This window comes from Syngnathus leptorhynchus, chromosome 12 (assembly GCF_054491065.1).
Source record: "Syngnathus leptorhynchus isolate UIUO chromosome 12, UIUO_Slep, whole genome shotgun sequence".
NCBI classification, from domain to species: domain Eukaryota; kingdom Metazoa; phylum Chordata; class Actinopteri; order Syngnathiformes; family Syngnathidae; genus Syngnathus; species Syngnathus leptorhynchus.
The window spans coordinates 4832279-4859740 of NC_141206.1; the positions used below are offsets into that span (position 1 = coordinate 4832279).

The 27462-nt window shown below is 39.1% G+C and overlaps 1 protein-coding gene across 1 annotated transcript in view; it reads right to left on the reverse strand.

Moving 5' to 3' along the window:
- Positions 1 to 632: 632 nt before the first annotated feature.
- brinp1 (bone morphogenetic protein/retinoic acid inducible neural-specific 1) overlaps positions 633 to 27462 on the reverse strand; it is a 62717-nt gene continuing 35887 nt past the window's right edge. The window contains exons 4-7 of the mRNA XM_085926973.1: positions 24243 to 24348; positions 12149 to 12385; positions 10861 to 11083; positions 633 to 4980 (exon numbers count right to left, since the gene is read on the reverse strand). Of these exons, the coding sequence (XP_085783099.1) occupies positions 3846 to 4980; positions 10861 to 11083; positions 12149 to 12385; positions 24243 to 24348 (1701 nt within the window). The 3' untranslated portion in view covers positions 633 to 3845. The remainder of the gene's footprint in view (positions 4981 to 10860; positions 11084 to 12148; positions 12386 to 24242; positions 24349 to 27462) is intronic.

Below are 27462 nucleotides of genomic sequence, written 5' to 3' on the forward strand. Positions count from 1 at the left end.
TGCGGGACTCCGCAGGTGACATTACAATACTCGCCTTACATATTACTCACAAGCCACAATGACATGAATTAAATGGTATGTCCTGTCTGATGCATGAGATCCCTAACCATTTTAGGTGCTTAATACCCAGATAAACTTAAAACATTACAGTTGGACAAATTTAGTCAAAGATACTACAAAAAGTATCGGAGCAGATACACAGTACATTTTACATATCACCTCACTATCTAAGCACCATGTAAGGCTGTGTTGTGTTGTGATTACAGACAAATGCCATGACCAGATATTACTTACGTCCTTCCATTTTCTATCACGCTTGTCCTCATTAGTGTTGCAGGTGAGCTGAAGCACTGCTTGCCATCAGCCAAACACAGGGCGCATATTCTTAAACAAGCATGCAAAATCTCTCTGAAGAAGAAAGATGAAAAATAAAAACAAGCATACCAAATATTATTAAATATAGCTTTTTTTAATGAGAAATAGATTATAATATGAAACATTCATTGAAAGAAGCTGATATGACCTCAACAAAACGGAGGAAAAAAGACATTTACATTGGCAAGGTATTAGATGCGAAATTTTTAGGACACATTTAATGGATACATGTAAGCAACACTACATAGCATGATGTAAGACGCGTAAATGACTGCCGTTATATTAGTTCTACTGTATACATTGCAAGTAGCGGAATATTTGCAAATTATTCTTGTCTGGGCGCATAATTCAAAAATAGTTTCTCATTCATTATGTATTAGGTGCATTTTGAGGTTCCCTTTAATAGTTTTTAAATTCCCACATAACACTCACCTTAATCAAAATGACGAACCTTGCCCCCATAAATGTGAAAAATAGCCACATTTTTAAAGTAGGTTGGCGTAAGCCGTCGTAATTTCATTGTATACAAATGGTTTTACGCTGTCAGTATATGATATAGAAAACAAAATAAACACCATAGACGTGCATGTTTTATGGACCTTCCTGTTGCTCAACAACAAAAGTTAAATGGTCCCGATAACACAAAAACATTCTCAAAGTGTGACGGGCCTGATGAGAACCACTCTATACTTTGCACTAATACACTGGACTAATTAGGTTACTGCAACAAGCATAGTACTGCAAAAAGTATCGTGTATAACTGGGGATAGAATTGAATTTAGAAAACAAAAGCTCCTTAACAGGAGATTGTCATTGATTGAGACATTTTGACCAGTTCTAAATACGTTAAAGGGATAAATAACAGGCACTTAACCATAAGAATAATCAATTTAAAATAGAATTATAGGGTATCATTTCTTGGGAATTGTCCAATGTAGTGCCAATGAAACAGGGACCAACAGTATTTACCGCGTCTTTTACAAGCCTAGACTTGCGCTTTCTGATTTGACATCCACTCACGGGAGGCATTCAGGCACAGTTTCAGCAGTTTGCACACTCGCGTATGAAAACATCTGCGAGTTTTGAACATAGAACACAAAAGCCAAACAAAAGTCAAAAAACAGCATAAATGGTTGAGACACCTGCTTTCAGTGTTGGAAGAGTCAACTAATATACAATATAAGAGATGATTATTGTTAGCATGCAAATGTTGCACTTGGGATGTTTTGCCACATTTTACCATTTCCATATTAGCATGCTACTAAGCTGAAAATTCGTAGTTGAGTTGCATAAACTAATATGATAATGACACCCATATGTTAGTTTGTTTGGGGCAGATGGAACCTTTTACATAACAGCTTTGTACTTTTAACAATGAAAACTTTCCAAAGTCTACCGCATGAAACGATGACTGAGTCACACGAAAGTGGAACTTTGCAATTCAGGAATTCACACGCAAGCCGATAACAAAAAGCAATTATGGGATCAATGGGATATCACAAATTCACGTTAAAGGAGACATGTTTTTTTATTACCACTAAAAACAGTTCAAAGATCGGCATCAGGTATCACAAATTTTCTCATCTTTTTTTTTTTTTTTTTGCAGCCTTGATGACAAGTTTGGAATTAGTCTCATCTACCTCTCGTGTAGTTTAGGTTAATGTGTGGTAACTCTCCTGCTCTGCTTAGCTTTTAACTTTGACATGACAATAGTCCATCCTAATGTTGTGTCGTCACTCAGCCTACTTGCCAAGCAAGTCATGGGCAAAAAATCAGTGTGAAGGTATTATTTTGCAAATTCTACATAAAATCTTGCTCAGACACATTTTAGAAATAGATAACTCACAAATGATTTACACTTACCAGGTGGACAGGCACATCAGAAAACCAACAGTGTACAAGTGATTGAAAGGTCAATTTTCCATGTTATGTCCACTTTAAATACTTTTAATTGCGGCAAAACTAGGAAAAAAAAAAGTAATTAAACTGCAAATCTAGGTATGGGTTCGTAATTTGTGCCACTGCGAATATCCACGACTTTGTGTCACATTCTACAGTAAAGCAGCAATATATAGCAAGATCCGGCCAACCAAAATAAAAATTAAATCTCAAGAGATTTGTTTTGCAATTTAGCTGGGATCTTTTTTTTTTTGTGCCAATAGAATATTAAGGACACCAGGTCAACAGGTATCACCAGCGAAACACATGAGAGAAACAATATAATTTTCATGTCCAACAAATGGGATTATATACATAGTCATCTGGGATGGAATAAAAGCAAAAACAAAAATACAGGCAGTAGTGAAAATATTCCAGATTAAAATATATGATTTTACATGTGAATATCTTTTTGCTGGGTTTTTGTCTCAAATCAAGTGAGAGACAAGTAAATTGTGTTGTGATACTTGTAAAAGGAAATGGGATCAACCCTTATTCTAGTTTTGGGGTGGAAGGGGCGTCTATGGCTTTTAGTCAGCGTGCCTCATGGATGATTGCTAACATTTTGGTGCCCAAGAAAAAGCTTCACAAACCAGCAGTCACAACATTGTTACTATTTTTTTGTTTGTTTGTCCGTTTTACGCAAAGCAGTACAAAATTAGCATCGACTGTTAAATCCACGACAATGATGCACTCACGCAGCGGGAAAGTTACTGCCTTGTGAAAACACACCAAAACAAAAAAACACGCAAGAATTGAAAAATTGGACACATTCAATTAATTATCAAGCCCCCCAAAAGTCAAAAGGTATGTGCTGACAAACACACCATCACATCCACTGTATATGTATATATATATAAACAGCTGGCTTTTTGTTATTTGACGTGACTATCCATTACGGGCCTGCTGCGTGTGCCTTACATGTCAGAACAATGACTGAGTGCTTCATAACTCACCGACTCGCCGAGGGTTGGAGAATTAATAAAGACTCTATAATAAATGTGTTGGTTACGTTACACACTATCGAGCTGTTTTTAAATCCTTAAGGTGTATAGAAACATTTTTAATTTGCATGTTAGCAGAAATAAAAGATATCTGGTCTGCCTGCTTGATTATTATTTTTTTGTTAAAAATGCTTTTTTTTTTTTCTTTTTTTGACTTCCCAGGTAAAGAAGAATGGCAGTTTCAGATACAACCTTCCGATCAAGGCCTCTTTATCGTGAGTATTTTTTTTTTTTTTAAATGTCTCTCTCTGACAAAGTTCTTTGGAGGAATGACAGACATGCTTGGACACGTATGTAACGTTAGTTCCGATTAACATCATCCTTTCATTGATGCCTTTTTCGTTTCCTCCCCTTCTTTTTACGAATTATGCTTACAAAGTTTGAGTTACATCAAAAAGGCAGAAAAGGTCCAAAAGAGGAAAAAGGCAAACGAAAAAATGAAATAAGAGCCCACCCGGGAGGTTCAGTTCATTGGCGGGCATTTTTTCTGTGTTGTTCTCTGTCCTTACGTTGGACATCTTAAAGTGATCAACACAATTTTGCAGTCAGATGATCTGATTGTTTTAGTATCTCTGTGCTGTACATGTCCAAGGCATGATTGACCCTGATCATTTCACTGTTGTTGAGCTTGAGCCGATGCTTCAGCATACATGAAAAGAGGTCCAGCTGGGGTTTGCCGGGCGCAGAGGGAGGGGCGAGACGGTTAATCCGATCCCGTATGTCCAGTAACAGCAGCATAACGGACGACGCAGAGTAGAACTGACTTCCCTGCGTGTACGACTGGTTGACCTGTTGCACGGCGCTGCGGAGGAGGTCTGCGTTGAAGCGCAGGCTGTAGCCAAACACTTGAATATCGGATATTTTGATGTAGATCTGCCGCTTGTTTGGGTCTGCCAGATCGACGGGACCTGTGTCGTTGCGGAGCCCGGTGGGGATCTTGGCTCGGCTCCTCAAGTAGATGTGGACAGTCTCGAAGAAGGTCTTCCAACGGTTTCCCAGCAACAGGGTCCAGTTGAAGCACTGGGTGTTCTGAAGGCGCACCTTTTCCCAGCGGGGGTAACCGTGCTCACCGAAGGGCATGCTCCAGCCTTCCGAGTGGCTGCCGCTGAACGGGTTGACGTAGACGAAGAACATGGGGTCGATGCTGCTGTTGCGCATCTGACAGATTTTCATGGACAGGCCGATGATCATGTGGAGGTAGTCCATGCGGTTTTTGTTGCTTTTGAGTGTCAGGGACATGCGCTTACGCCACCGAGGGTCAAAGAAAGTCTCCAGGCGGATCTCGTTACTGATGAACGTGGTGTGAATATACAGTCGGGAGTCCATTTTCTGGAGCAGGTACTTAAGTTCCAGATCCTGAAAGTCCAGGTCCGTTTCGAAGCTGATGAATTGCTCGCTCCGCTCCGAGTCCACATTTTGGGGTTCGCAGCGGCCGCGGTACAACTTGTAGCCCTTGTTGCATGAGCCGCACTGCGAGATGTTGGCCAAGCTGCACATGGCGCAGCTGTTGTTGCCCCCGATGACGCAAGGGATGGGTCGCTGGCACAGGGTGACACCGGTGTGGCACACGCACGTTCGCTGGCTTTCCAGGAAGGTTCCCCAAAAGCCGTTCTCGTTGCAGTAGAGGAAGGACTGGACCCTGTTGAGCCACTCCATCACCGACCTTGTTGGAAAAGACATGAAAAATATATAGGGTTAAAATCTTAGCAAGATGGAGGACAAAGTAACCAACTAAGCAATTGTCCCTTTCCCACTAGCCATGTGTGCGAATGGTGCGGACTCAGGATGAAAAATCATAGTTGACCAACATTTTTTGAGTTTCCAATGTGTTAATGGACTCATTTGCATGGTGGTGTAAGAATATGGCTAGTACCAATGAAATTGTTTTATGCGATTATGGTGTGGCCTTTGTAATCCAAGGCCAGCCTGTAGCCTGGAGCCGTAACAAGAGCGTGAAGTTTAACACCCGAGACTCATTTCCCACACCCTGTTGCGTTTCAAGCTGCCGACACTTATTTCATACGTCACATTAAGCAGGAAATTAAAATTAAAAAGCAGTGATGCTGAAAAAAAAGTAGTGTCAATGAAATGTTTAAGATAGACAATGAAAAACATCTCCTAACATTTATCATAAACAACTATTATTCATCTGAATAACCAATGGCAGTGTTCTGACCCCACATACAGGGCATTTAATTTGATCAAATATGACTAGATTTAAGGACAATTTTCCAAGCGTCTTAATATTTTGCAAGACCACTTTTACTTTTTTTTGTGTGCGTTGAATTGGAATCTCTTGTGCATTTAATAAGGTTGTTTTTTATGAGGTGGATAATGGAGAGGGTTGTGATTGTTGGTGGTGGCTGTAAAATGGCAAAATGATTCATTCCCTGGAGAAATTTAGTCCGCCTTGTCTGTGAGGTGGCAATTCTGCGGAAATTCAGCGTGATGGAGACGAGAGAGTAGGACGCTTTTTCCCTTTTACAAAAGGGAGGAGTTTAGTTATTTCCCTCAGGTGGAAGGTAGCACTTGCTATTCTTAGTTCGTCTGCTCTTCCCCGCAGGCATCTTTCCATGTCATCCTGACAGTATTGGAACTTCATTTCTGATTATAGGAAGTGAATTCTGTTTTTTTTTTTTTTTTTAGAGAGAGAGAGAGGAGAGTTGGTCAAGGTTAGCGTGACATGTTAATGAACCCAAGTTTCTAACTATGATAGATGACACAGCATTGTTACCAGAGCACAAATCCCACCCGAGCTATACGCCTAAATAAGTTTGCACCTATGGAGGACGCTGAGCTGGCTAACTTTAGATCTGAAGCATCGGTTTAGGAAGCACTTCAAATCTGAAGCTGTCTGAAGACAAGGTAGTTCAATGACTGACTACCACTGGGAAAACTTTTGAATCCGGATCAAATGGTGTCACAACAACTTTGCCAAGAAACAGTAAAGTGAAATTACACACAACAAACTTATGCTGACGGGGTAAAGATGTCAATTACAGAAATTATTCCTATGAAAAACAGCTCTAGGCCACAAATATAAAAAAGTAGATCTTGCCGGTTTGAAGGATGTTAAATATAAATAGTACAATGTATTTACAAAATGATCAGTGTTAACTGAAATGATCAGGTTTGTTGTCCCGTTTCTTAATTATGCAGCACTTCCGCCGACCCTGGTAAATGGCACAAGAGACCGAGACAGATCACCCGAAGGAACTTTGCAAGATGTCTTCAAGAGCTACCAAAGATGATGACCGCATCCCATGTTTAGGCCTTGTTTGTGTTCGCTATGTGCTTTCTTTACTCACTTATTGAATTTGAACCTGTAAATAAAGTTTTGATGCATATAAAGTCAGCATTCACACAATTCCTCCTCTTCAGCTCTAATAATATCTATGATCAGTAGAGTCCTGAAGAGGATAATACATTTTTGGGAAAATCCAACTAGACTGGAAATATTGTAAGTAGGTCGTATCACAGGAGTTGTATTACTGTGTATTACCTTTTATTTGCTTTCTTCCTCGTACCTCAGCATAATTTTACAGTTTCAATTCTAATAATAAGTACGTTTTGGCCTGTGATTTTTGGCTTCTTTGCTCTGTTGGTTTTTACTTCAGACTGTCCTTGGCGTCAAATCAAAGTGCCTTCAAATCAGTGAAGTGAAAAAGCTTTGCCTTGGAAAAATTTTCACATTATCATATCCACAACATTATCATTTTGGTTCTGGGCAGACTCAAACTCTCATGCCGCTTGCCCTGGCTGTATGTTTATCTGAAATTAGGGTGTGAGGAGAAAATAAAAACCATAAAGCTCCAGGCAATATTTTGGCCAAAACCATACAGTTGTTGCACCAGGTATCTGGTGTTGACAGATAGAGCGGGAGTGTTGGAATATATTGTTGCAAAGTGTTAATAATGTCTCTCTTATTTGACCAGCAGTTGTGTCCAAATTTCAACCACACACTTGTTGATTTGTATTAGAAACGGCACCCAAAAATTAATGCTAATTAGCAGGCAGCAGGTTAAATATGCACATAAGCATGAATGTGTCTTTCTGGTTTCTATTCTAATTGTGCATTTGCATGAAACTCTTAAGCAGCTGATTTGCATAATGGTGCCATGACGGGGCGCAGCACCGCTCCAATTAGCAACTGGAAATTGGAGCGACGCTTGCTATTCTGAGTACACCATATATGGCTGCTGTGAATGACAGAACTCCCCCAAACAGTCATTTATTATGATAACCACTTTATGATTTCTAAAGCAAATCAGATTGAGCTCTGAACTAGCATGAGTGGGGTCTTAATTGTCTGTATCTGTGACATGACTGTTGGTCAAAATAATCCCGTGATCAAGAATTGTAGCACATTTTAAAGTACGCCTGGCTGAAGTCAGCTCGTTTTGAGAATGTGGTCCTATCATTTCAAAGAACGTCATAAATTGAACAGTCTAATTTACGTAAGCTTTATTTCAAAGTAAAACGCCCCCGAGAACTGACACACATTAACTAATAGACATATAAAAGTAAGCCATGGAAACTTTAAAAAAAAAATGCAATCATTTAATGTCATTATTAGGTTGAAATACCGAGATAAATTGTTTTTACCGCGTTGTCTGGCCTCCTTAGATTTGTCGTAGGAAATCAAAAAACAATCAAATGGAATAGATGTTTATTTCCACTGAGAATACTTTGCGTCAGTGAGGGGCTTCAAAGTTAAATGAGCTCAGATTAAATGCATCATAAATTCCTCCCAAAGAGAGAGTTGAATCAACAAGGGAAAAAAACATTAATTTACCTTTATTATTTTAAATATTAACAGCAGACTTTTGTTTTTATATAACAGAGATTGATCGTGTGTGGGGATTCTTATTTCAATTGTTTAGTCACAGTCGTGGCTTATTGACGAAGTCAATGCCAAGTGAGGCAACGTAGAGAAAATAAGCACACAGAAGTGAATTTAGTCTAAGTGAGTAAGCTTTGTAGTTAAGGTATCTTATTTTTTATTTATTTTTTTGTCTGGAAACAACATGTTTCTCTGAGATATAAATATTGAATATTCATATATATATATTTTTTTTTATTGGGTGGGGGAGATTTACCCAATAACACTTTTACCATTTTAAGGAATATAACATGAGGGTCAAGCAAAAAGTTATTTAAACCATTTTGAGTAAATTATTATTTTCAATATGTATTCTTCTCAAGCAGAGATGACCTCTAAGTGCCACACGAGCAAGAGTGTCATAGCAATTAGAGGAATGAGTCATTATCACTTAATGAATATATTCTACTAATTCTTTGCAGGGGTCATTCCAATTTCATACATGCCAGATTTTTTTTCCAACATGAATAAGTAAATCTTAGGTATAGCTTTACAAGAATTAATCTCTCGAGAGTAGGTAACCATTTCAAAAAGATTAAGTTTTAAATATAAAAACATGTAGATTAACGCTTCTAGTGGATTAAGGAATTGGAGTCAATTCCTAAGCCTTTGTGGAGCTTTATGTTCTCAATACTTTATTGTCTAAAATGTACACATTGAGCATTTACCTATCATCATGTCATTAGAGAATGCACATTATGTTTCCTGGGTACATTTATTCACATGCTGTTTTGCATTTGCATGACTAAAATAACTTTGACGTTGCCAAGCAACGTGAATTATCGCCTTCTTTGCCAAGAACATTTAATTAGATAGAACTTTAGCTCTAAAGCCTTCTTGGACCGCTTCAGATTGTTTTGTTTACCCTATAAAGATGTGTTGGGAGAAGTGTTGGATGGCCACTGGTGATGTTTGCACTTTTGGAGAGCTGAGAGGATTGCAGAGGAATCTGCAGGAGGCGCTACTGAACATAATTTTCACAGCGACCCTCCGAGTGAAAGCATGCAACAGTGGCGGCTGTGTGACAACATGCAACCCTGTTGTGGGTTTTGATGTATGAATGGCGGCAGTCCCACGCTGGGGATTGGCCCTGTGGTGCATGTTGTGGGCCTGAGATGCTTTCACAGCACCATCATCAGCTGCTGCGGCCTGGCTTGGACGTGGATGTTCAAATGCCTCCCTGAGGAGGTGCTGTGTTGGTGGTGGGCACACACTTTGGAACCACTTGACAGATAGATTTTCAGTTTTGCTGCAATTCCCTCATCCATTGATGAGGGCTGACAAAAGTAAGGGCAAGTCCCACTTGGTGCGAGGGACCTATGTTCTAACACCACATACATGACAGCACATTTTGAAACAACATTATACAGAAAGGGACTGGGCGTTTTACAAGCTTTACGCTTCAGCCTAGTTCCTTTGAGCTTTATTATTAGTATACTCATTTTCAATTGTATATATTTTGAGTATTGTGAAAAAATAATGCTGATGAAGTACTACCAACCTTACTAGCTCAGAGGAGTTAACAATTTAACCATATGCAAGGAACCAAACCCTGCTGCAGGTAGCAATCTGCCAGCAATCATTAGGAATGATACATACATTCGGTTTTTAGCATGAAATGTTACAAGAGACTTAATCAAATGATACTATTCAAACAAACAGCAATAGTCAGCAACGCTAAATATGGTAAAACATTAACCCATTTATTCAAACATTTAGGTTACATGCTGCATTCAGACGCTGCTGAATAGACGGGCAAGAAACATGACTGCAAATATTGGATGCAGCCCGATATGTTTTCTTTAACCAAAATTATCAACCTAATCTAACATTATTTATTTATTTATTTATTTATTTATTTATTTACTTGGGGGGTGGACACTGATATTATTCGATAGCATTATCAAATCGGAACACCCATAAATATGCAGTCAGCTCGTTATCATCTAACTATAACTATTCCGGTTTAAAAAAATTAATGACAAAAAAAATGTCTTGATAAATGTGAAAAACAGTATTTTGACAGTTTTGTTGCACGACTGGAATGACGCTTTGGCGACTGTTGATGGACTCTTCCCGATAGAAGCTCTAAATAGGGGAAGCGCACGCTATCTTTGATAACACTTGAGAAGCCAACTCAGGCGAGAGACTAGTGACAATCTAAGTGCTCATTTTCAGAACGTGTAAATCAATATTTCACCACTTTCAACTTGTACAGTGACGCCCTCATCACAGAACACCGTTTTATATTTTGGGGTATTTGCTGTCATGTCAGGCGTCGGCGCACCGGCGTAGTGGAGGCTCTCAAGCTGCAAGAGCAGGGAAGTGGTGGCAGACGTGTGCAATGACCTTTAGACAACACTCCCAGAGCTGCATTTGCTTTTATAGACAGCGATGTGAAACTACACGAGTGAGGTAGGCATGTGCAAACCTCGACACTAAGTCGACGTGATGGACACAAACAAAGTAGCCATAACTCAGTATCTATAATTGATGACGTCCTTTTAAAGCGCACAAGCGCGACGCAGTAGCTGGCCCCCCCAAGTAAAGTAGGGAATTTTTTTTTCTTCCAAAATAAGTAAGTGTAGGTTCACCTCGAACCTTGGGGTTTTGAAGCATAAAAAGTTGAGCGTGTTCTGTCAAGATTGTATTTCTACCCACCTTTCCCTGGGCATCTGGTGGTTGGGATTGTGGTGACAGCGGATGCTGAGGCCAAAGAGCTTGCGGGCAGTGCGCTGGATCTTGATCCGCTGGACCTCTAGGGAGCTCTGGAGCAGCCTGTAGCGAGCCTGCAGGTCCCAGTCGCTGCCCCACAGCAAGTGCACGCTGTTGATGGGCAGGAAGTGAGTGGAGGGCAGCCTCTTCAGGAAGGACTTGAACTCATCTGGGAAAACAAAGAGGCATGTATTAGTTTATTCTTAGACCCTTAGTTTTGTCAAAGTGGAGATTTGAAAGTAGTTTTGTCATGGACTCCTTCTCACTCCAGCCTTTGTCAGCCTTTACATCATTCAGAAGCTCCAAAATTAAATTGCTTCATACACATTACATCACTATTTTTTGTTTCTGGGATTTCAACCACTGGCACTGCTTGGCACGACCTTCAGTTAACTACGATAACCCAGCAAGCTGAAAGGACCCAAAGTTCGATTTATAATATGGCAACACCTTCCACACTCGACTCCTTTCCGTACTTCAACAGAGTTGAACAGCTTTTTTTCTTTGTCTGAGCCTCGGCAGAGACGTTTCTCAGAGTTTTGCCTCGTCCTCCCGAGGCTTGTCAGATCCGCTTTGCTCGTTTGCTTCAGAGACACCAGAATCCTTCTCCTCCACCCAGTGTTCACTGATGTCACACGCCACCCTCAACGGGAATGTCGGCTCACGATTAAGAAACGTCTGAATCCGACGCCCTTAAAAAGACCTATAACATGTCACTTTCTCCTGCAGGGTCGACAGCTGCTACGTTATGTATGCGAGGAAAACGAACAGATCAGTTCCTTAATAGAAATTCCTAGAAACACCAAAATGTAGTGATGGTTTATCAAACCGAAAACACGACGAGGATAAGTTGTTCCTGAAGTGCCTCATTTGCGTGAAAATGTTATTTACTAGAACAGATGTACTCAGATAACGTGTTTTGACTTGGTGAAGCAGCATGTGTTTCATTACATACGGTTATTTGCATGCTTGAGTAAACAACTGTCAGCAAGGCGGGTCATGTCTAGTTTACATTTGACAGTATTCTGCCGTGTTATTCAGAAGAACCTTGTAAACTTCATTTTTCTTCATTAGCTGCAATAAGCAATCTCTGATCTTACTTGAGAGATTTGGTCCTTATGTCTTACCTAATTGTCCATGACCCTGAAAGTAGCTAATGACTGAAATGATGAACTCGGTTTAGCAAACTGCAAAACTCAGCTCTTAAAAAACAAAATTTCTTATGGCTACTCACCGGAGTTTTCAAATTCTTTGTAGGAGGATGCCCACGACTCAGCCATGCCCAGCATGGTGTTCTCCATGATCTGGATGTCGGTAATGGGACAGTTGCACTGGGGATACTCGTCGCCACACTGGCAGATGCACTGGTTGTTGCGGCACAGGTACTCTCCTTCGCCGTTACACATAATGTAACTCAGAGCTGACTGGACAAACTTCTCCTGAAGGTACTCAGGGAAAATCACCTGAAGACCTGGAAAAGACCAAAATAAAGGTCGATGTATGGGAGATTATTTTACATTATAATTTGCTTTCAGTATTTCAGATGGCAATGGAAAAATAAGTATTTAACAATATTTTGATGATTGTCAATGTTTTGCATGTGGGGAAATAAATGGCAGTGTCCTTTCAGGGCACTCAATTATTTGTCTAAAGGACGTGCTTCAGACGTTCTCAATGTTCAATATGAGCTGTCACTCTTGTACAGGCTTCACTCTCAGTATGACAGCTTTCACTTGTGATTGATGCCTTCCGTTGAGTGTACTGTCGTTTTATTTGATAATTACCACATAATCGTTGCCCCCTGACCCATTGGAAGCAATGTTTGTGTATTTCACAAAATTAGTCAACAAAGGAGTCACCTTTTGTGTGCATTGCATATCAATATAGGAACCAGATGACACATAAGTGGAAGAGGCCATTTGCACTGTCTCCATTCCCTATAAAATAGGGGCGGTCAAGGCATACACAGTGCTTGACATTGCAGAAATTGACTCGCTGTGCATGACATTGGCGCACATGAGGTGCATATAAACTACAAGATCTCCCTTGCGGATGATGTAGGAAACCGCTGGCTGTCTTGTCATTATTGAAAATTATCCTGATTATATTTCAATTGTATATTCATCGTCATTTATTGCAGTTATTTTCTTCTCAAAAAATTGTATTGCAATATTATCTTTACCTCATGGAATATATGGACATACTGCTATGCGACAGTACTATAATAAACTATGACTGCACTTGAGTCCCGTTCATATTGTGACGGTGTTGATCCATAAGTGTCTTTTTAGTTTGGTATATAAACTAAAGGAGAACAAATGGAAATAGAAGTCCATTTTGACCCATCTTACCATCTCTCAACGTATCATTTCTGGACTTTGGGCCAATTGATGTCTCACAGGAGATCTCACAGAAATGAAGGCTGTGTGGCAGTAAAGCCTTTTTCTTCAATCCAGTGCCAGAAAAATAAATACCCGGCTCTACAACCCAGTGGACTGGAAAAAAAACTAAATAGTTTTTTTTCCTTGCCCTTTTTGTATGGAACATTGGGAAAGCAATATTTTTTTTTAATCGGTTTTACTTGAGCACAAATGTCGCTTCAGCAGAAAATATGCACGCAGGAATCACAACATAACATCGCACGGATGAATGTTTTTTTTTCCCCCTCCTCAATTTTCCACTTATGCATTATTTTCACCGAAAGGTGAAAAATGTAATCAATTTATGATGAATCAATGTAATGAATGGGGAGCGCAAAGGCTTTAATACATTTGAATAATTTGCAGATAAACTGTCAAACAGTGTCTCCGTTGTGTGCACACTTCAATTAGAGCTACTTATTTTCACTCGCAAAAAAAAATGTTAATGCAAAACTGGGATGGCTAAAAGTTAATTACAAAGTTCATATTCAACAATATTAAGCATACGCCGCATATTGTGCATGCTGAGATGAACATTTAATTTCCTGAAACCTGCTCGGAACACTAAAATACCAACTATAACCAGTCAGCGGTGAGTTAAATGGGGGCCAGCGTATTTGGCTAAGTGTTTTTATTTATCGGGGTTCATTAGGGTTGCCGGTGAACTGCAGCCTATCCTTAAAATGTTAACAATAACATGTCCCCTTCATTACGAGTATATTTAATACAAGTTTTATAACAGCAGCACTTTATTTTAATTATTCCCTATTGACAAAAAACATTATCGCCAAAACAGGAGCAAGATTTACCAGATTGTAATCTAATTTCTCCAGTTTGTTTTTTTATACAGTAAAAGCCACTTCCCTCAACCGCACAATGATCGTTGCCCGTCATCCCGATGGGGTGGGGTGAGGGGGAAGGTCGGGTTCTGGAAATAGCAAAGTGGATGGATAACTCATGGTGTGACCACAAAAGACTCGAGTTGCACGGGCCTTTTTCTTTCTCCATCAGGCCTGTCTGTGGCCCCCAGATCCAATATTCATTTAGCTTGATGTATTCCTGGACTTGAAACTTTAATGTGATTTGTGGGACAATCCAGATGGCAAGTTCACGGATCAACGCCGCTCGCTGGCAGAGTCGGGTGCCAGCGGGGCCCACCGCACAATAACACAGAGTGCCTACCCTTCTCCTTCTTCTGACCATACTTCACGAACTCCGAGCCTCACGTCAACCTGCGTCACTTCAGCTGCTGTCCACTCTTTTCTGCTCGCCGACTTTGTCTCTCCTCTTTGCACTTCTGTCTGACTTCATTACGCTCACTTTTGCTCCCGCCGCGCACCTCCACGTGGCCTTTGGTTCATTCCATCACTCACTCCTGTTTCTTCACCTCTCGCGCTCTTCCCCAACTACACTCGATCACTGTGCATCGACTCAGTTACTGGAAATGTGATGTCTTGTCCTCACGCCCCCTTCAACAAAAATCTCTCTGCAGTTCTTGTTGCTGCAGCGTGACACAGACCGCCGCTAAGGCTTATACATTTGTCACGCTCTAAATCACCTTCAATGTCATTGCATTGTAAAAATAAAAATAACAACTGAATATTCTTGTATAACCCTAAAAACTTTGCCTGGAATCACCCTCACTTAATGTCGACACAGTGTACCCTACAATAATATTTCCAATAGAAGCTACACGACATAATGCCAAAACACTTATCAATTCTTTTGCCAACAAGGCATCTTTTTTGTGTGTGTCTCAAACACACTAAGTCAGTTTGTGACTAATATGTGCCTCGGCTCAAAAAAAGGTTGAGAACCATTGTTCTAAATAGAAGGGCGGTGCTGAATTGCAAAGCATTTTTGCCTATGCCATCAAATGTGGGTGTAGTATGATGTCAAAGTTTTTTATGGGATTTGTATATAAAAGTGATTGCAAGGGTTCCGTGCAGCTTTATTTTCTATTATTTGCAAGAGGAAAATATTGACCTTAGAGGCCCCATTGTAAATAGCATTGAAGTCAATAAAGGCTTAATTCTATCCAGTGAATGATGACAACGACCATGAACTCCATTGTGACTTAGCCTTTCCATTCTGTCTCCTTGTGGCGTGGACTATTTTCAAATGTTGATAGATAGGGGTGAGGGGGAGGGAAAATGTGAGGGGGGGGGGGTCAAGCGCTTGTAACTGCAAAGCGGTCGCCTGCTTATTGCAATGCCACGCTTCGCCTCATAAATCAGCGTTTCATTACAGATTAATTGACCATTGTGCGGCCCGCAATTTTGCTAAATAATCATTGCTTAATCCACTGACGCAATAAAGTGCATTTACTTGAATGGGAAGGTGAAGAGGGTGATGGGGGGAGCATATAATGAAGATTGGGGGTTATCATTATCACACCCAAAGACCTCGGATGTGGATTACTGCTTCTTGCATTTTTCTAGGTTGGGGAGCAGGCACTCTGGTCTGCCTGCGGAAGCTTTAAACCAGAGGGGGGTGGGGCATATCATTGGAAGATTTGCTGTGTCGGCTCATTTTGCACACATCTGTGCAGCCAAAGCTGCTATTTATCCACTTTTCATTTCTATTCCGTAAAACTCTCTCTGAGCGGCACCGGAGCTCAGAATAGCACTTTTGAAAAACTTTCAGAGTTTCAGCATTTAGGTATGCTGAGTAGATTATTGAAGATTATCATAAATGTTTTCAGCGAGCAGCTTGTGTTGTCAAACGAGGAACGTCCAACCCCGCGGATCTTAACCTGAGAGACTAAGAATTGCACCGGACAGTTTTGAAAATATTCCAAGCCTTCATTTTCAGTACAATCATTTAAAGTGGACATACATATATTAGGAGATGACATTATATATTTTATTAATTAAAAAAGTAAAATACGCTCTTTCCCCCACACACACCAAGCATGCACACTCCAACATAGTTAGCCCAGATTGCTTATTAAAGCAATTGTGAGATTGGAGGACGACAGAGCTGTCCGTGGTACTTGATGAGCTGTCCGCACAGCCGACATGCGAGCCACACAAGCACGCAGTAAATGTGAATTAGTGAGGCCGCCTCTCGTCTTTTATCCTACGTGCACCATCTCAGATGGTAATAGAAGTCTTTGTCATTTTTCTCCAAAGGAACAACAACAGTGAGCCATAAAAGGCATGTTCAGACTGCATTACAAAGATAATGTCAGTGTTATGCATGAGCCAGAAATAGATGGGCAATTTAACAAAATTACAATTGGGATTGTGTGTGTGTGTGTTTGGGGGGGGGTAGCAATATCATGAGGAGGAAGTTTCAAATTAATAAACAGAAAAGGGCATAAATTGAGTGATTACTGCTGAAATTACTGGAGCAAGTGCTCGTAATAATTTCTTGTTTCTATTTAATGTGACTAACATGCATTTTGGCAGCACAGTATCAAGTGCTTGGTATATCTGCCTTCCCAGCCATGAGGTTCTGGGTTTGAAGCTAGTCCTTTTTAGGTTCAAATGACCTAAAATTACAGTAAGTTTCGCGGACTATGAGAACAAATGTGAAAAAGTCGTTATAACTTAAAGAAATAATGTAATTTCAGCGAGACTAAAGTAGCCATTAGGTAAAAATGTATTTATGGCAAAACCCTAGTTCTGGTAGTAACTTCTTCACTAAACTATTTTATCACAAAAATAATGTAAATTAATAAAAGCAATAAAGGAACTGTTGTACTAAGTTCATTTGGTTTTACTTGTCAATCACTTTTTCACTTTTTTTTAATCACAAACAATTTATATAAATTATATATATATATATATATATATGTATATATATATATATATATATATATATATATATATATATATATATATATATATATATATATATATATATATATATATAAAATAGATAAATTGTTTGTGATAAAAGAACCAAAAAAGTGAATAAAGGAACTGGTTACAATATATTGATGGCCTCCAACATGTTCACAGTTTGAGAAGTTCCTTGGCGTTGTTGCCACCACGTGTCCCTGAACAGCTGTAGCAGCTCGAGCGCACATCCGTGTCAGCACACACGAACATACACACTCACTCTTCAAAGTTCTTGCAGAAATCACACGTTTTACAAGTACTCCGTAGAAATGGGGGGGGGGGGGGGGGGGGGCTCTTGTCCGATGACAAGCTTTGACGTTTCCGCTACGCCTCTAAAAAGATACGTCCGCTCTCAAAGTATCACGATTACGCTGGCAGATCAAACACTCATATTGACTGTGGACATTTATTGGGGGAACTCAACTTTAGATGCTCTCCAGTGGACAAATCATTTTGCACATTGAGATGTTTTTTTGCCAAATAACCAACTGTGATGTACAAATGACAATTAATAAAGAAGTTGATTTGCTAATTTAGGCATTCTGGCAGGCCTGATGATCATAGGGGCAAAAAAAAAAAAATGCTGTCACATCTGTTATGTCAAATCAAAACTAGTTTTACTACAAAAGCGGGCAACTTGCAAAGGAATTTACTCGCTTCAGTTTTGAGTTGTCTGCTTTTTTTATTACAATTAAAAATGCGAGGTGGGCAAAACAACAGAAGACCGTGGAATATACATAATATGGTAAATAGGGTTTATTGTTTGTAATTGAAGGTTCAGACATTTCTGTCAAGATTTTAATTAGGAATAATTCAATCAGTAAATACAATCTGGTGCCCAGCCTTGGTGGAATATTTTTCAAAATATTTTAACTGCTGAAATATTTCACTTGATCTCAAGTTCAACTAGTGTCAAAATGTCTATTGCTTCCCTTCAACTGGGATTGCGATAGTAATTTAGTGTGGCACATTAATGTGCGCTTTGTTTGTTTCTTCCGACTTCAGATTGACCCTTGAGAAGTGTTCTCAATATCAGTTGGAGTGGAATTTAAATTTCTCCAGAGATCTAAAAGGTAAAATGATTCCATTGAAGCTCAGATGAAATTTGCAAGTAGTTAAGTGTTCAGGATTTTAATTTTACACAAACGTTTTGCTGTGTTGGCGAGAAAGAAATCTCATTTACCTTTTAACATCATATAGAAATGCAATACGGTAATATTTCGTCACAATTGAGCGATGCAGAAAATCTTCAATGCAACTGTAATATATATATATATATATATATATATATATATATATATATATATATATATATATATATGCTCCCTCCATACAAAAAAGCCCAAATTCAAACTCGGCTCCTCTCAACTGTGAAGTAGACGTGCTAGCCACTAGTCCCTCGTACTGTCCTGAGTTGAAAAAGTAATTGAAGAAAATCAAAGGGGCATGAGGAAGGTAAAAAAAGCCATTATCCGACAGCGAGCCAATCACTGTCAATAAGGCCGTCATAAATTAGAAGCACAACAAAAGCAGAGTAGTTTGTCTTCCTCGACACGTGCTTTCTCTCACCAGCCTCTTCTCTGCATTTTCTCAAGAGTCTATCTCAGAAGACCCATGAGCCTATCGCGTAAGATTTATGAATATGTTCCAATAGCCTGAGCCAACAGTTTTCAAAGTGGTGAAGTGAAAATAAATTAAAGTGGCCCTGTAGGCTAGTCGTGAGCGGCGTGATGAATTAGATACTCATTGCGCTGTCGCTCCATCGCAATCCCTCCTTTTTTTTTTTTTTCCTGAGGAAGAATACTGCAAAAACAAACATAAAAATTAATTTCTTTTACAACGGACGTGTTGAGAAATTGATTTGTAGGCTTACTCATGGTGGAAAATAATTAGCAACTTGTTTTCTCTTGGAATTTTTCATTTCATGGAACCAATTGTTCAGGATTTCTTCCACAAATGATCATATACAGTAAATCTTGAGAGGTATTGAAGCATCTCATGGAGAGCTCCATGTAACCGAACCACCGTATTGATTTCCTTTATTAAAACATGCGACCCTTTGCCCGGAGAACTGATAAGAACGGGATCATTTACAAGATGGATGGCTGCACCCGATTTCTACTCAAACACGACAAAAGCCCCTCCACTACCTGATGAAATCTTCTCCGACTGACCTGCGGGTCAGCCTTCAATTGGAAGTGGTCAATCAAGGGTAAGTTTCCATTCGGGCTGGCACGGCCATAAATCTCGTCCTCCTGGCTCACTCTTGCCAAATGCGGGCTGTCATTTGTGTGTAAGCGCTAGCTCACTCTTGTGTCACAATGTGATGTAACCTGTTCCTGGTGGTAGGTCATTCTTTTATTTTGTTTTGGGTTTTAGAAAAGCACTTGCGATAAGCAGTTAAAGTGATGAATTGTTCTTGTCAGGTTTTGATCATGTTTTATATATACAGTAGATATTTTCCAAATGATAAAATACAATCTACCGTATTTTCCGGACTATAAGTCACTGTTTTGTTCATAGTTTGGCCAGGAGTCTGACTTATACTCAGGAGCGACTTATGTGTGAAATTATTAACACATTATTATATCATTTATGTTATTTCTACAATAAACTACATGAGGGCGCTCTAGGCCTGTGGAATAATAGGAACTGCAATTAAGAACTTCGATCAGGAAACATGACAATGGGGAGTTTGAGATTGGCACACTGAGAATCATTGTAATTTTAAAGAAATGTGCTGATTTCTTTTTCTTGGTGGTTGCAACCAACCTATTTGCATTAAAGCTAAAATGCAATAAAAAAATAAATCTCTTCTTGCAAATTTAGAAATTTCGTAAATAATTTACAAGTATTAGATAATGTTACAGTTTCGTTAGTGCATTTTTGTCTTTTTAAAATATATGAATAGAACTAAATACTTGTGTGTTAAGTAAGTTTTTCTTTATGTTGAGTGTTCAGAGCCTTGGAAAGCTGATGAGTCATTGTCATGACCTATCACAAAGCAGCAAAGTAGTTTCTGCGTAATAACATGCTCTAATGACCGTCTGCGTAGTCGTTACTGAATGTAGAACAAGCCCGAATATGAAAGAAACTTTTTAGCGGCCACATTAAGTTGACATCAATAAAAATCTTGGGCTTGATTGATCAAAGCTGCGTGAAATGTATTGTGAAAACAAAAAAAGACACACTTGCAGTGTCATCCTTAATTTGGATGATTTGTTGAGGAAAAAAAAAAAGCAGCTGTTGGTTGAATATGCCAGCTATTTTAAATCTGCAGAGGCATGTACGAGAACAGTGTGTTAGCTTTGATAGACGGCGCCATTTATGTTCAAGTCCAAGAGCATATTCTCATCTATATCTAAGTGCGGGCAGGAGGCACATCCAGGGAGTGTCATATCCGCATTGTGTTATCAGTGGCTCGCAGCCGAGCCTGCTTCTAAAAAACCACAGGGACCACGAGGGTGAGAGAAAAACACATTTCCTTTTGAATATTCCGACGCTTTGTGTATGATGTTCGTCTGAAATGTCTCCGGGGTGGACTAAAAAGTCATTTTCTTTGCTATGTTTGATTTTCATCTTGCACCTGACCTTGTATGTGGCTTGAATATTCGGTTAGAACGGTGGCATAGTACATATTGTGACTTCCAGCCAGGCTATTTTGCTCCATTAAATGAATGTCGGCTTTGCCAGCCGACATCCACTTAAAAAAAAAATACAGTTGTCATCTCTGTTCCTTAAATTAGATTAAAATGGCAAAGCGATACAAAAACATGACATGGGTTCCTAGCCAATAGAAAATGTATCTTTACATAAACTAATGCGAAGATTTCAACATATCATTATGATGACGCTTACCTTTTATCTCTTTTCAAAGCATTCACATCCTTTCACATCCTTTATTTTGACACACACGTTTTCTGCCAAATGAAAAGATGAGTATGTGTTCTTAACAATGACAAGAAAGTGGAGTGTGTCTTTCATGGCCAAATCCTCAATATAGCGGTCGGGAGGGAAAAATGAAATCAAAATGTCACATTTGAGCCTCAATTTATGATAGCATATGTTATTGCCAACCTTTATCATCATATTTCAATTTGGTCTATATACGCATTGTGTCTTTTACCGATTCCACGCGCTGGTTTCTGAAACTAATTCAATCTAAAACTGTCTCCATGTACAAAATATGTTCTTAATGATCAATATGACACTTTAACACAAACTGTTCTGCTCTCCATCTTCGTGGAGCAGATGGAGGTTAAAGGGCTCACTTAAGGGGCATCCCAAAGGTGTTAATGATGAGGTAAAATTCTTGTTTTTTGTCTCCAATGTTCCACAGTCCATGAGGCTATGACCTCAAGATGGCTAACCTTTTGGTCTACCGTTGCTGCTCTGAACGTAATGTCATGATGCAAAAAGATTAGATTTACTCAGAACGTATGCTGTGCTAAAAAATTGACTGCATTGATTTGATTTATTCCTATAACTGGAGGTGCCTTGGTTGGCACGTCCACCATATTATAAAAGAACCTTCAAAGATGCCATGATCTCATAGCCTGTTTGTAGATGCATGTGTCTCTAATTTTTTGTCTAAATGACACTTTTGCATTCGAACTCAAGAACTATAGATGGATGCATTATTTCTTATGAGTAGCCCGGTGTCATACTTTTTCTTTGGGAGATACTTTGCTTTCCTTTATGATGTCAACAAAAGAAGATGCCTTTGAGAGCTTTTCTAAAGGGGGAGCATTAACTATAAAGACCAGCGACTCATTTTTCCTCAAAGAAGAAAGAAAAAAAAAAAAAAAACGTGAAATCGCTCTAAGGGGTTCAAAAGTTTGTCCAGATGGCCAAAGCTTCCACTTTTTTTTTCTTTTTTTCTAAGCCAAAGAAATAAAGCATCTGTCAGTTTCAGTGAGATTAATCAAACTCTTTTCCGAATTATACTGAGAGCGATATCCAAGAAGAGGATTGTAACCTTTCTTATCAAAGTGTTAATTATGCGCGGGCACACTTTTGGTATTTTTATCCAAGCCCTTTTGACATACTGGGTGGCAATGTGGAAATCTATTCCGGCACTTTGTTTCTTGGAGTGGCCTCATACGTCTTGGACGAGAATCAATCCTGACATAACATTTTTTTTTGCCAAGGCCTTCAAAATTAAGACAAAAAGTACTATGCTCATCATTTATGACTTGTATTGTTGTAGGAATCATTACAAAAGTGAATTTTGTATAGCTGCATGTTTATGGTTTTTTTATCTTCATCAGTTTATTCAGTAAAAGAGCTTTTGTTTGAGATGACTACATGTGATCATATTTTTTTGTCAAAACGTTGGCAGTTTTTTTTTTTCTATAGGATTCTTTCCACCGTGAAGCATGTTCCAGTAATTTCCACTCGACCAAACAAAGCACACCACAAGAGCACTGGCAGAGGAACTCTGTGATCACAGCCTGAAAGCAAACCTGGGTTGAAGCATTTATGTTTCGTCTTAACAGATTTTCATTCTCTTCCTGTTGGAATCCAATCTATTGTTGTGTTCTGGGAAGAATACAAAATAAAGAGTTTGTCTAACCTTATGGATTGGATCACCACATCATAGATCACACAGCTGTTATGATGAAACAAATCCATCCAACAATAGGTCAGTGCAAAGAGGCCAAGAATATTGTCAGTGACCTCCTAGTAAGGTCAAAATAATAACACCCAGGTCGAAAGACAAGGTTTAAAAAAAAATAAATACTGTCCAAAAGCTTTAATCGGATCAACATGTGTTTAGTTTGGGCTAAATCAAACTTGAGTCAAGTGAACTGAGAAAATGAAAAGTGTTACAGATTTTATGTTCCCAAGAGAAGAATTTGCTGAGGGATGGCTTAGAGAAACACGCAAACAATATATATAGTCGGGATAAAAGAAGACTAATTGCTACACGAGCACTAGCGCTCATGACAAAATAGGCGAATTAAATAAGTGGATGTCATTATTTCAGCAGCGCATACCTTCAAAGTGCTCCGCTGGGAATGGGCCTCTCTTTATGAGCTGTACAAAGTCCCATCGTGCCATGATTGTTGATAAAGTCAACCATCCACTTCTAATGAAGGCCTCAAGCAAAAATTCACTACTTTAGAAAAAAAAACTTTTTGAGGTGAATGCTTAATAGTTTGAATCTTAACAACTTCAATAGGAAGATTTTAGATATAAATTGTTCTTATTTCTTATATCACCCAAATCTGCTACTTTCAGGCCTCTTTCAGATTCAGACTATTTCCGAGTTCATGTTTTCTTCATTTCATTCTGCCAGGACGCATTTCCAAATCACGCCACATGAACTACGTCAATTGAACAATGTAACGTCTTATTTGAAATACAGGTACCATCAAGTCTGTCATCAACAGTAAAGGATCCTTACAAAAAAGGAGGCTCATACTTGAGAGCAAGGCTTTTGTATGCTATCGAGTGTCTCATTCCTTTCACAAATCTACTTAGTTCTCAGATTTTTAAGAGTACAAATAACGATCTCTCTGTGGCAACGAGAGGGGCTGGTTATGGGCGCCACAATGACAAAAATGCACCTTTTGAGACTTTCCAGCTGCTCGTAATCATCTCGGTAAACTCGGCAAAATCAAAAGAAGCAATCATGCTGTTCAAATACTTGACCGCAGATTACGTGGCACTTCATCGTTGACTTCAATTGCATTTGTCTGGCCCCGTAATTACTTAAAATATTATTTGAGATCTTCAAAGACAAAAACCGCTGGAGTATTACAGTTAGATTCATTTTGAAAGAAATAGCACAATTGTTCCGGGGATATGTTATCCCAAAAAAAGGTTTCTTTGACACTTTTATAGTTTGGTAGAGAAGTAGATATTCAGCCATGTAGCAGGGGGACACTGGAGTTGAATCCCAATTTAGCAGTGGAATACAGTAATCAAGTCAACCGTAGGTGAAAGCTTCAATGCATCACTGTGTTCCATTTTGAAAGACAAAATGGAGTTTGCCCAGGCATGACTGTGTCAGACGGCATCCCCGACAGTTCATACAGACAGGCTTGTTGTTTACCTTGCAGATGAAGCTTGCTCTCGGGGCTCTGCAGCAGGACGGAGCTGACTGAGTCCAGATTGTCGTAGCTGCTGCATCCTAGCGGGCCTGTGCGTGTCTCTGTCACCTGTCATGGGACAATAAGATTGAAAAATGTTTTGCATTGATGCGTATCATTTTGCCCAAGTAGTTTTATGACGTGCGACACAATGTTTTGGAGATGTTCATAGTCTTGTGGTTGACTGAGTGTAAGTGTTCCATGTGACCATTTCATTTATATTTCGGTGCTTTTTAGAGCAAAGGAAAAATGGGACGCTAACAAAAAACAAACAGGAAATATAAAATCCATTGGGATGCAAGAAAGCTGTTTTTGCTTCTCTGTCCTGGCTGCTTAATGTATTCTGGCTAAACGATTGAATAATACAAATAAAATCTGCATTCCTCCTCTGTCCTCTTCATTTTTTCACTTCTTTGGTCATCTCATTTAAAATCGAACCACTGACTCGATTTACAGCAAAACAAATGAAGATTATCTTATTCGATTGTTATGTTCCATATGCTCAAGTGACAATGTTAAAAACGACATATTACATAACAAAAACAAAATGTAAATGAATGTGCTTTGTTACAGGAACTTTTATAGCATTTTTTTTTATTTAATTTGTTGATGGTAGGAATGTGTCTTTAAAATTGCTGACCCTGCAATTTGTTTGCATGGGACAGGAGTACCTTATTAAATTTCAGCAATACAGCAGTCGGCTGTGTAATGAATTGTCCCATCAGGTGTTGCCACAGTGAGTGACTCTTATGATTTGTTTGGCACAGTAGCTGGGAGTCGAACCCGCTCGGGCACGTGCTTCGACACAACCGGTGCCCTTCATAAATATTCCTCCACAGTTGTAAAGGTTTTATCGGAGTAACAACTTGGAAAAAATTACTGTCAATACACTAAAATGAAAGTTTTTGTTGCGTAAGCGTCGAGAGGGAGTGTATGGGAATTATTATTATTTTTTGGGTGCAGTGGCAAATCCATCTATGTTTAATGGCTTTCCGAAGCACATGTTCAAGAAAGTCTACGGGAAGACTGAGAAACAATGACCATCGTTAAATCTTACAGCGTACATTTAAGCGCCGTTCCAGAGAGATTTGAGAAAGATGAACACATTGTTTGACATTAAAGTGCTGGCGACGGGCCCTAACTCGTCACTAAGGATGGGCTTAAAACACTTTTATGGGGGGCATCAATGGACATTATTCTCGAATAAAAAGCCAGAGTCAATGCCAAACAGCCGCACCAAGACATATAACAATGTCCCAACGCCTGACCCAGAAATGCCGTCAAGAAGAAATAATGGAGCGCTTCCGACATGAAGAGGCTCCTTTTGATATACGACTTTCACGTCCGCCTTGGAAAAGGTTGTCCTTAAAAACCTAAGGAAGGGAATACAGAGTGAAGGACTATTAAGTAGTCTCAAATAGTACCTTTGAAAGGTTTGAAGATAAATATATGTAATTAGAAATAAGTCAAAATTCACTGCAATGTGGAGAGTGAATTAAATTCAACAAAAAGCAGACGTTTCACTGTAATCACAGGGAAAAGTTTGAAAGTAGTTGATCACGTTGGACTTTTTTTTTTCTTTCATGTGGATTGTGCACCAGATGGTGTGCTGACATGCAAGAAATTAGACGGACGTGTTTCTTAGCCGCCGTATCAGTTCGTTAAAGCAGTCAAGGGAAAAAAAACGTGCAAAAAAAAAAATCTGACTGGAAGAAACATAAAGCCTGTATTTTGGCATCTGACGATCGTAAGACACACTGTTGTAAAAGGATAGCGTTGTAATATTTAATTACGTTTGCTGGTACTGGAATGCCTGAACACATTGTAGTAAAAAGGATAGATGGCTCATCTCATGAAGCATTTAAAAAAAAAAACACGTTGCGGAAATTGAACACCTGTCTATTGTTGCCTTGTGCCATCAAACCACCACCGACTATCCAGCTTTAATTTCATTATCAAACCTACAAATCCAATCAAATGTAGAGTAACATTTGAAAAAAACTTTCCAATTATTTCAGCCGGTCTACAACAGGAGGGTCAGCATTTGACTCATCAGACAATCAAGGAGGAAAAGGGGTCAGTGGCCTGTATTTTGTTTCAATAAAAACCTTGATGTTTACATCCCACAAAGGGTAATGTGACACAAACTAGGCCATTAAAGCTAACAAGCAACAAATGGTTGGTGAAATTGCATTTTTCCGTAAGGTCTGTTGCTGTATTACAAGCGTCTCCTACCCTTATTTGTCCACTAACAAAGGAGAAAAACAAAAAGTGTTAGTCTTGTAAAATTCAATATGATGATTGATTTTTTGGTGTGGTTCATGATGAGATGCGAAATCACTGAAACTTTTTCGTCTTCGGTATGAAAGTAGTCTTTGTCAGCATAACATTCAAAAAGGACATTTGTCATTTCAACACTATATGACAATGAATGACTGCAAGCTTCATCTTCTGTAGCAAATTTTGTCTTGATCCAACCATTGCTTCACAAAACGCCATTTCGTCTTTTGCTACGATATTTGTTTTTGTAGTATCATTGCTTTATGATACAGAATGGCATTACTGCAACTTTCTTGTTATTTGTATTTGGCAGGAGATCCATTCAAGACAACAACCTATTCGGAATGGTAATTTGTCTTTTGTCACAGTATCACAATATAATGTACGTATATCTATATACTATATAACAAATATACATCCGATCTTTGCATTTGGCCCACTGTGTCTCTTTAATACAACACATCTCAAATAAAATCTTTTTCATACAACAGATTTATGATTCTTTTTTTTGTCTTTGTCACACATCCCTGCACGATGAAACATGACACTACGGAACCTTTTATCTTCAGTATGAAGCGGTTCAGAAAATGGATGGATGGACATCACGCATATTTCACGGTACCATATTATATGACATCATCTTTCTCCTTTGCTAAAGTATGTCTCATTCTATCACTTAACGATACCATACGACATATTTACATCTTTCCTCTCTGGTACGATACTTGTCTTGGTCACCCCTGAGCTTCACGATATGACATCATCTACCAGCAACTTTCCTCTTTGTTGCACCATTACTTAGCGATATGACACTTCGTTACAGCAAATTGCCTCTTGGTTATGATATTTGTGACGCCAACACTGCATGATATGACTCTGCTACTTTGTAGATTATTCCGGGAA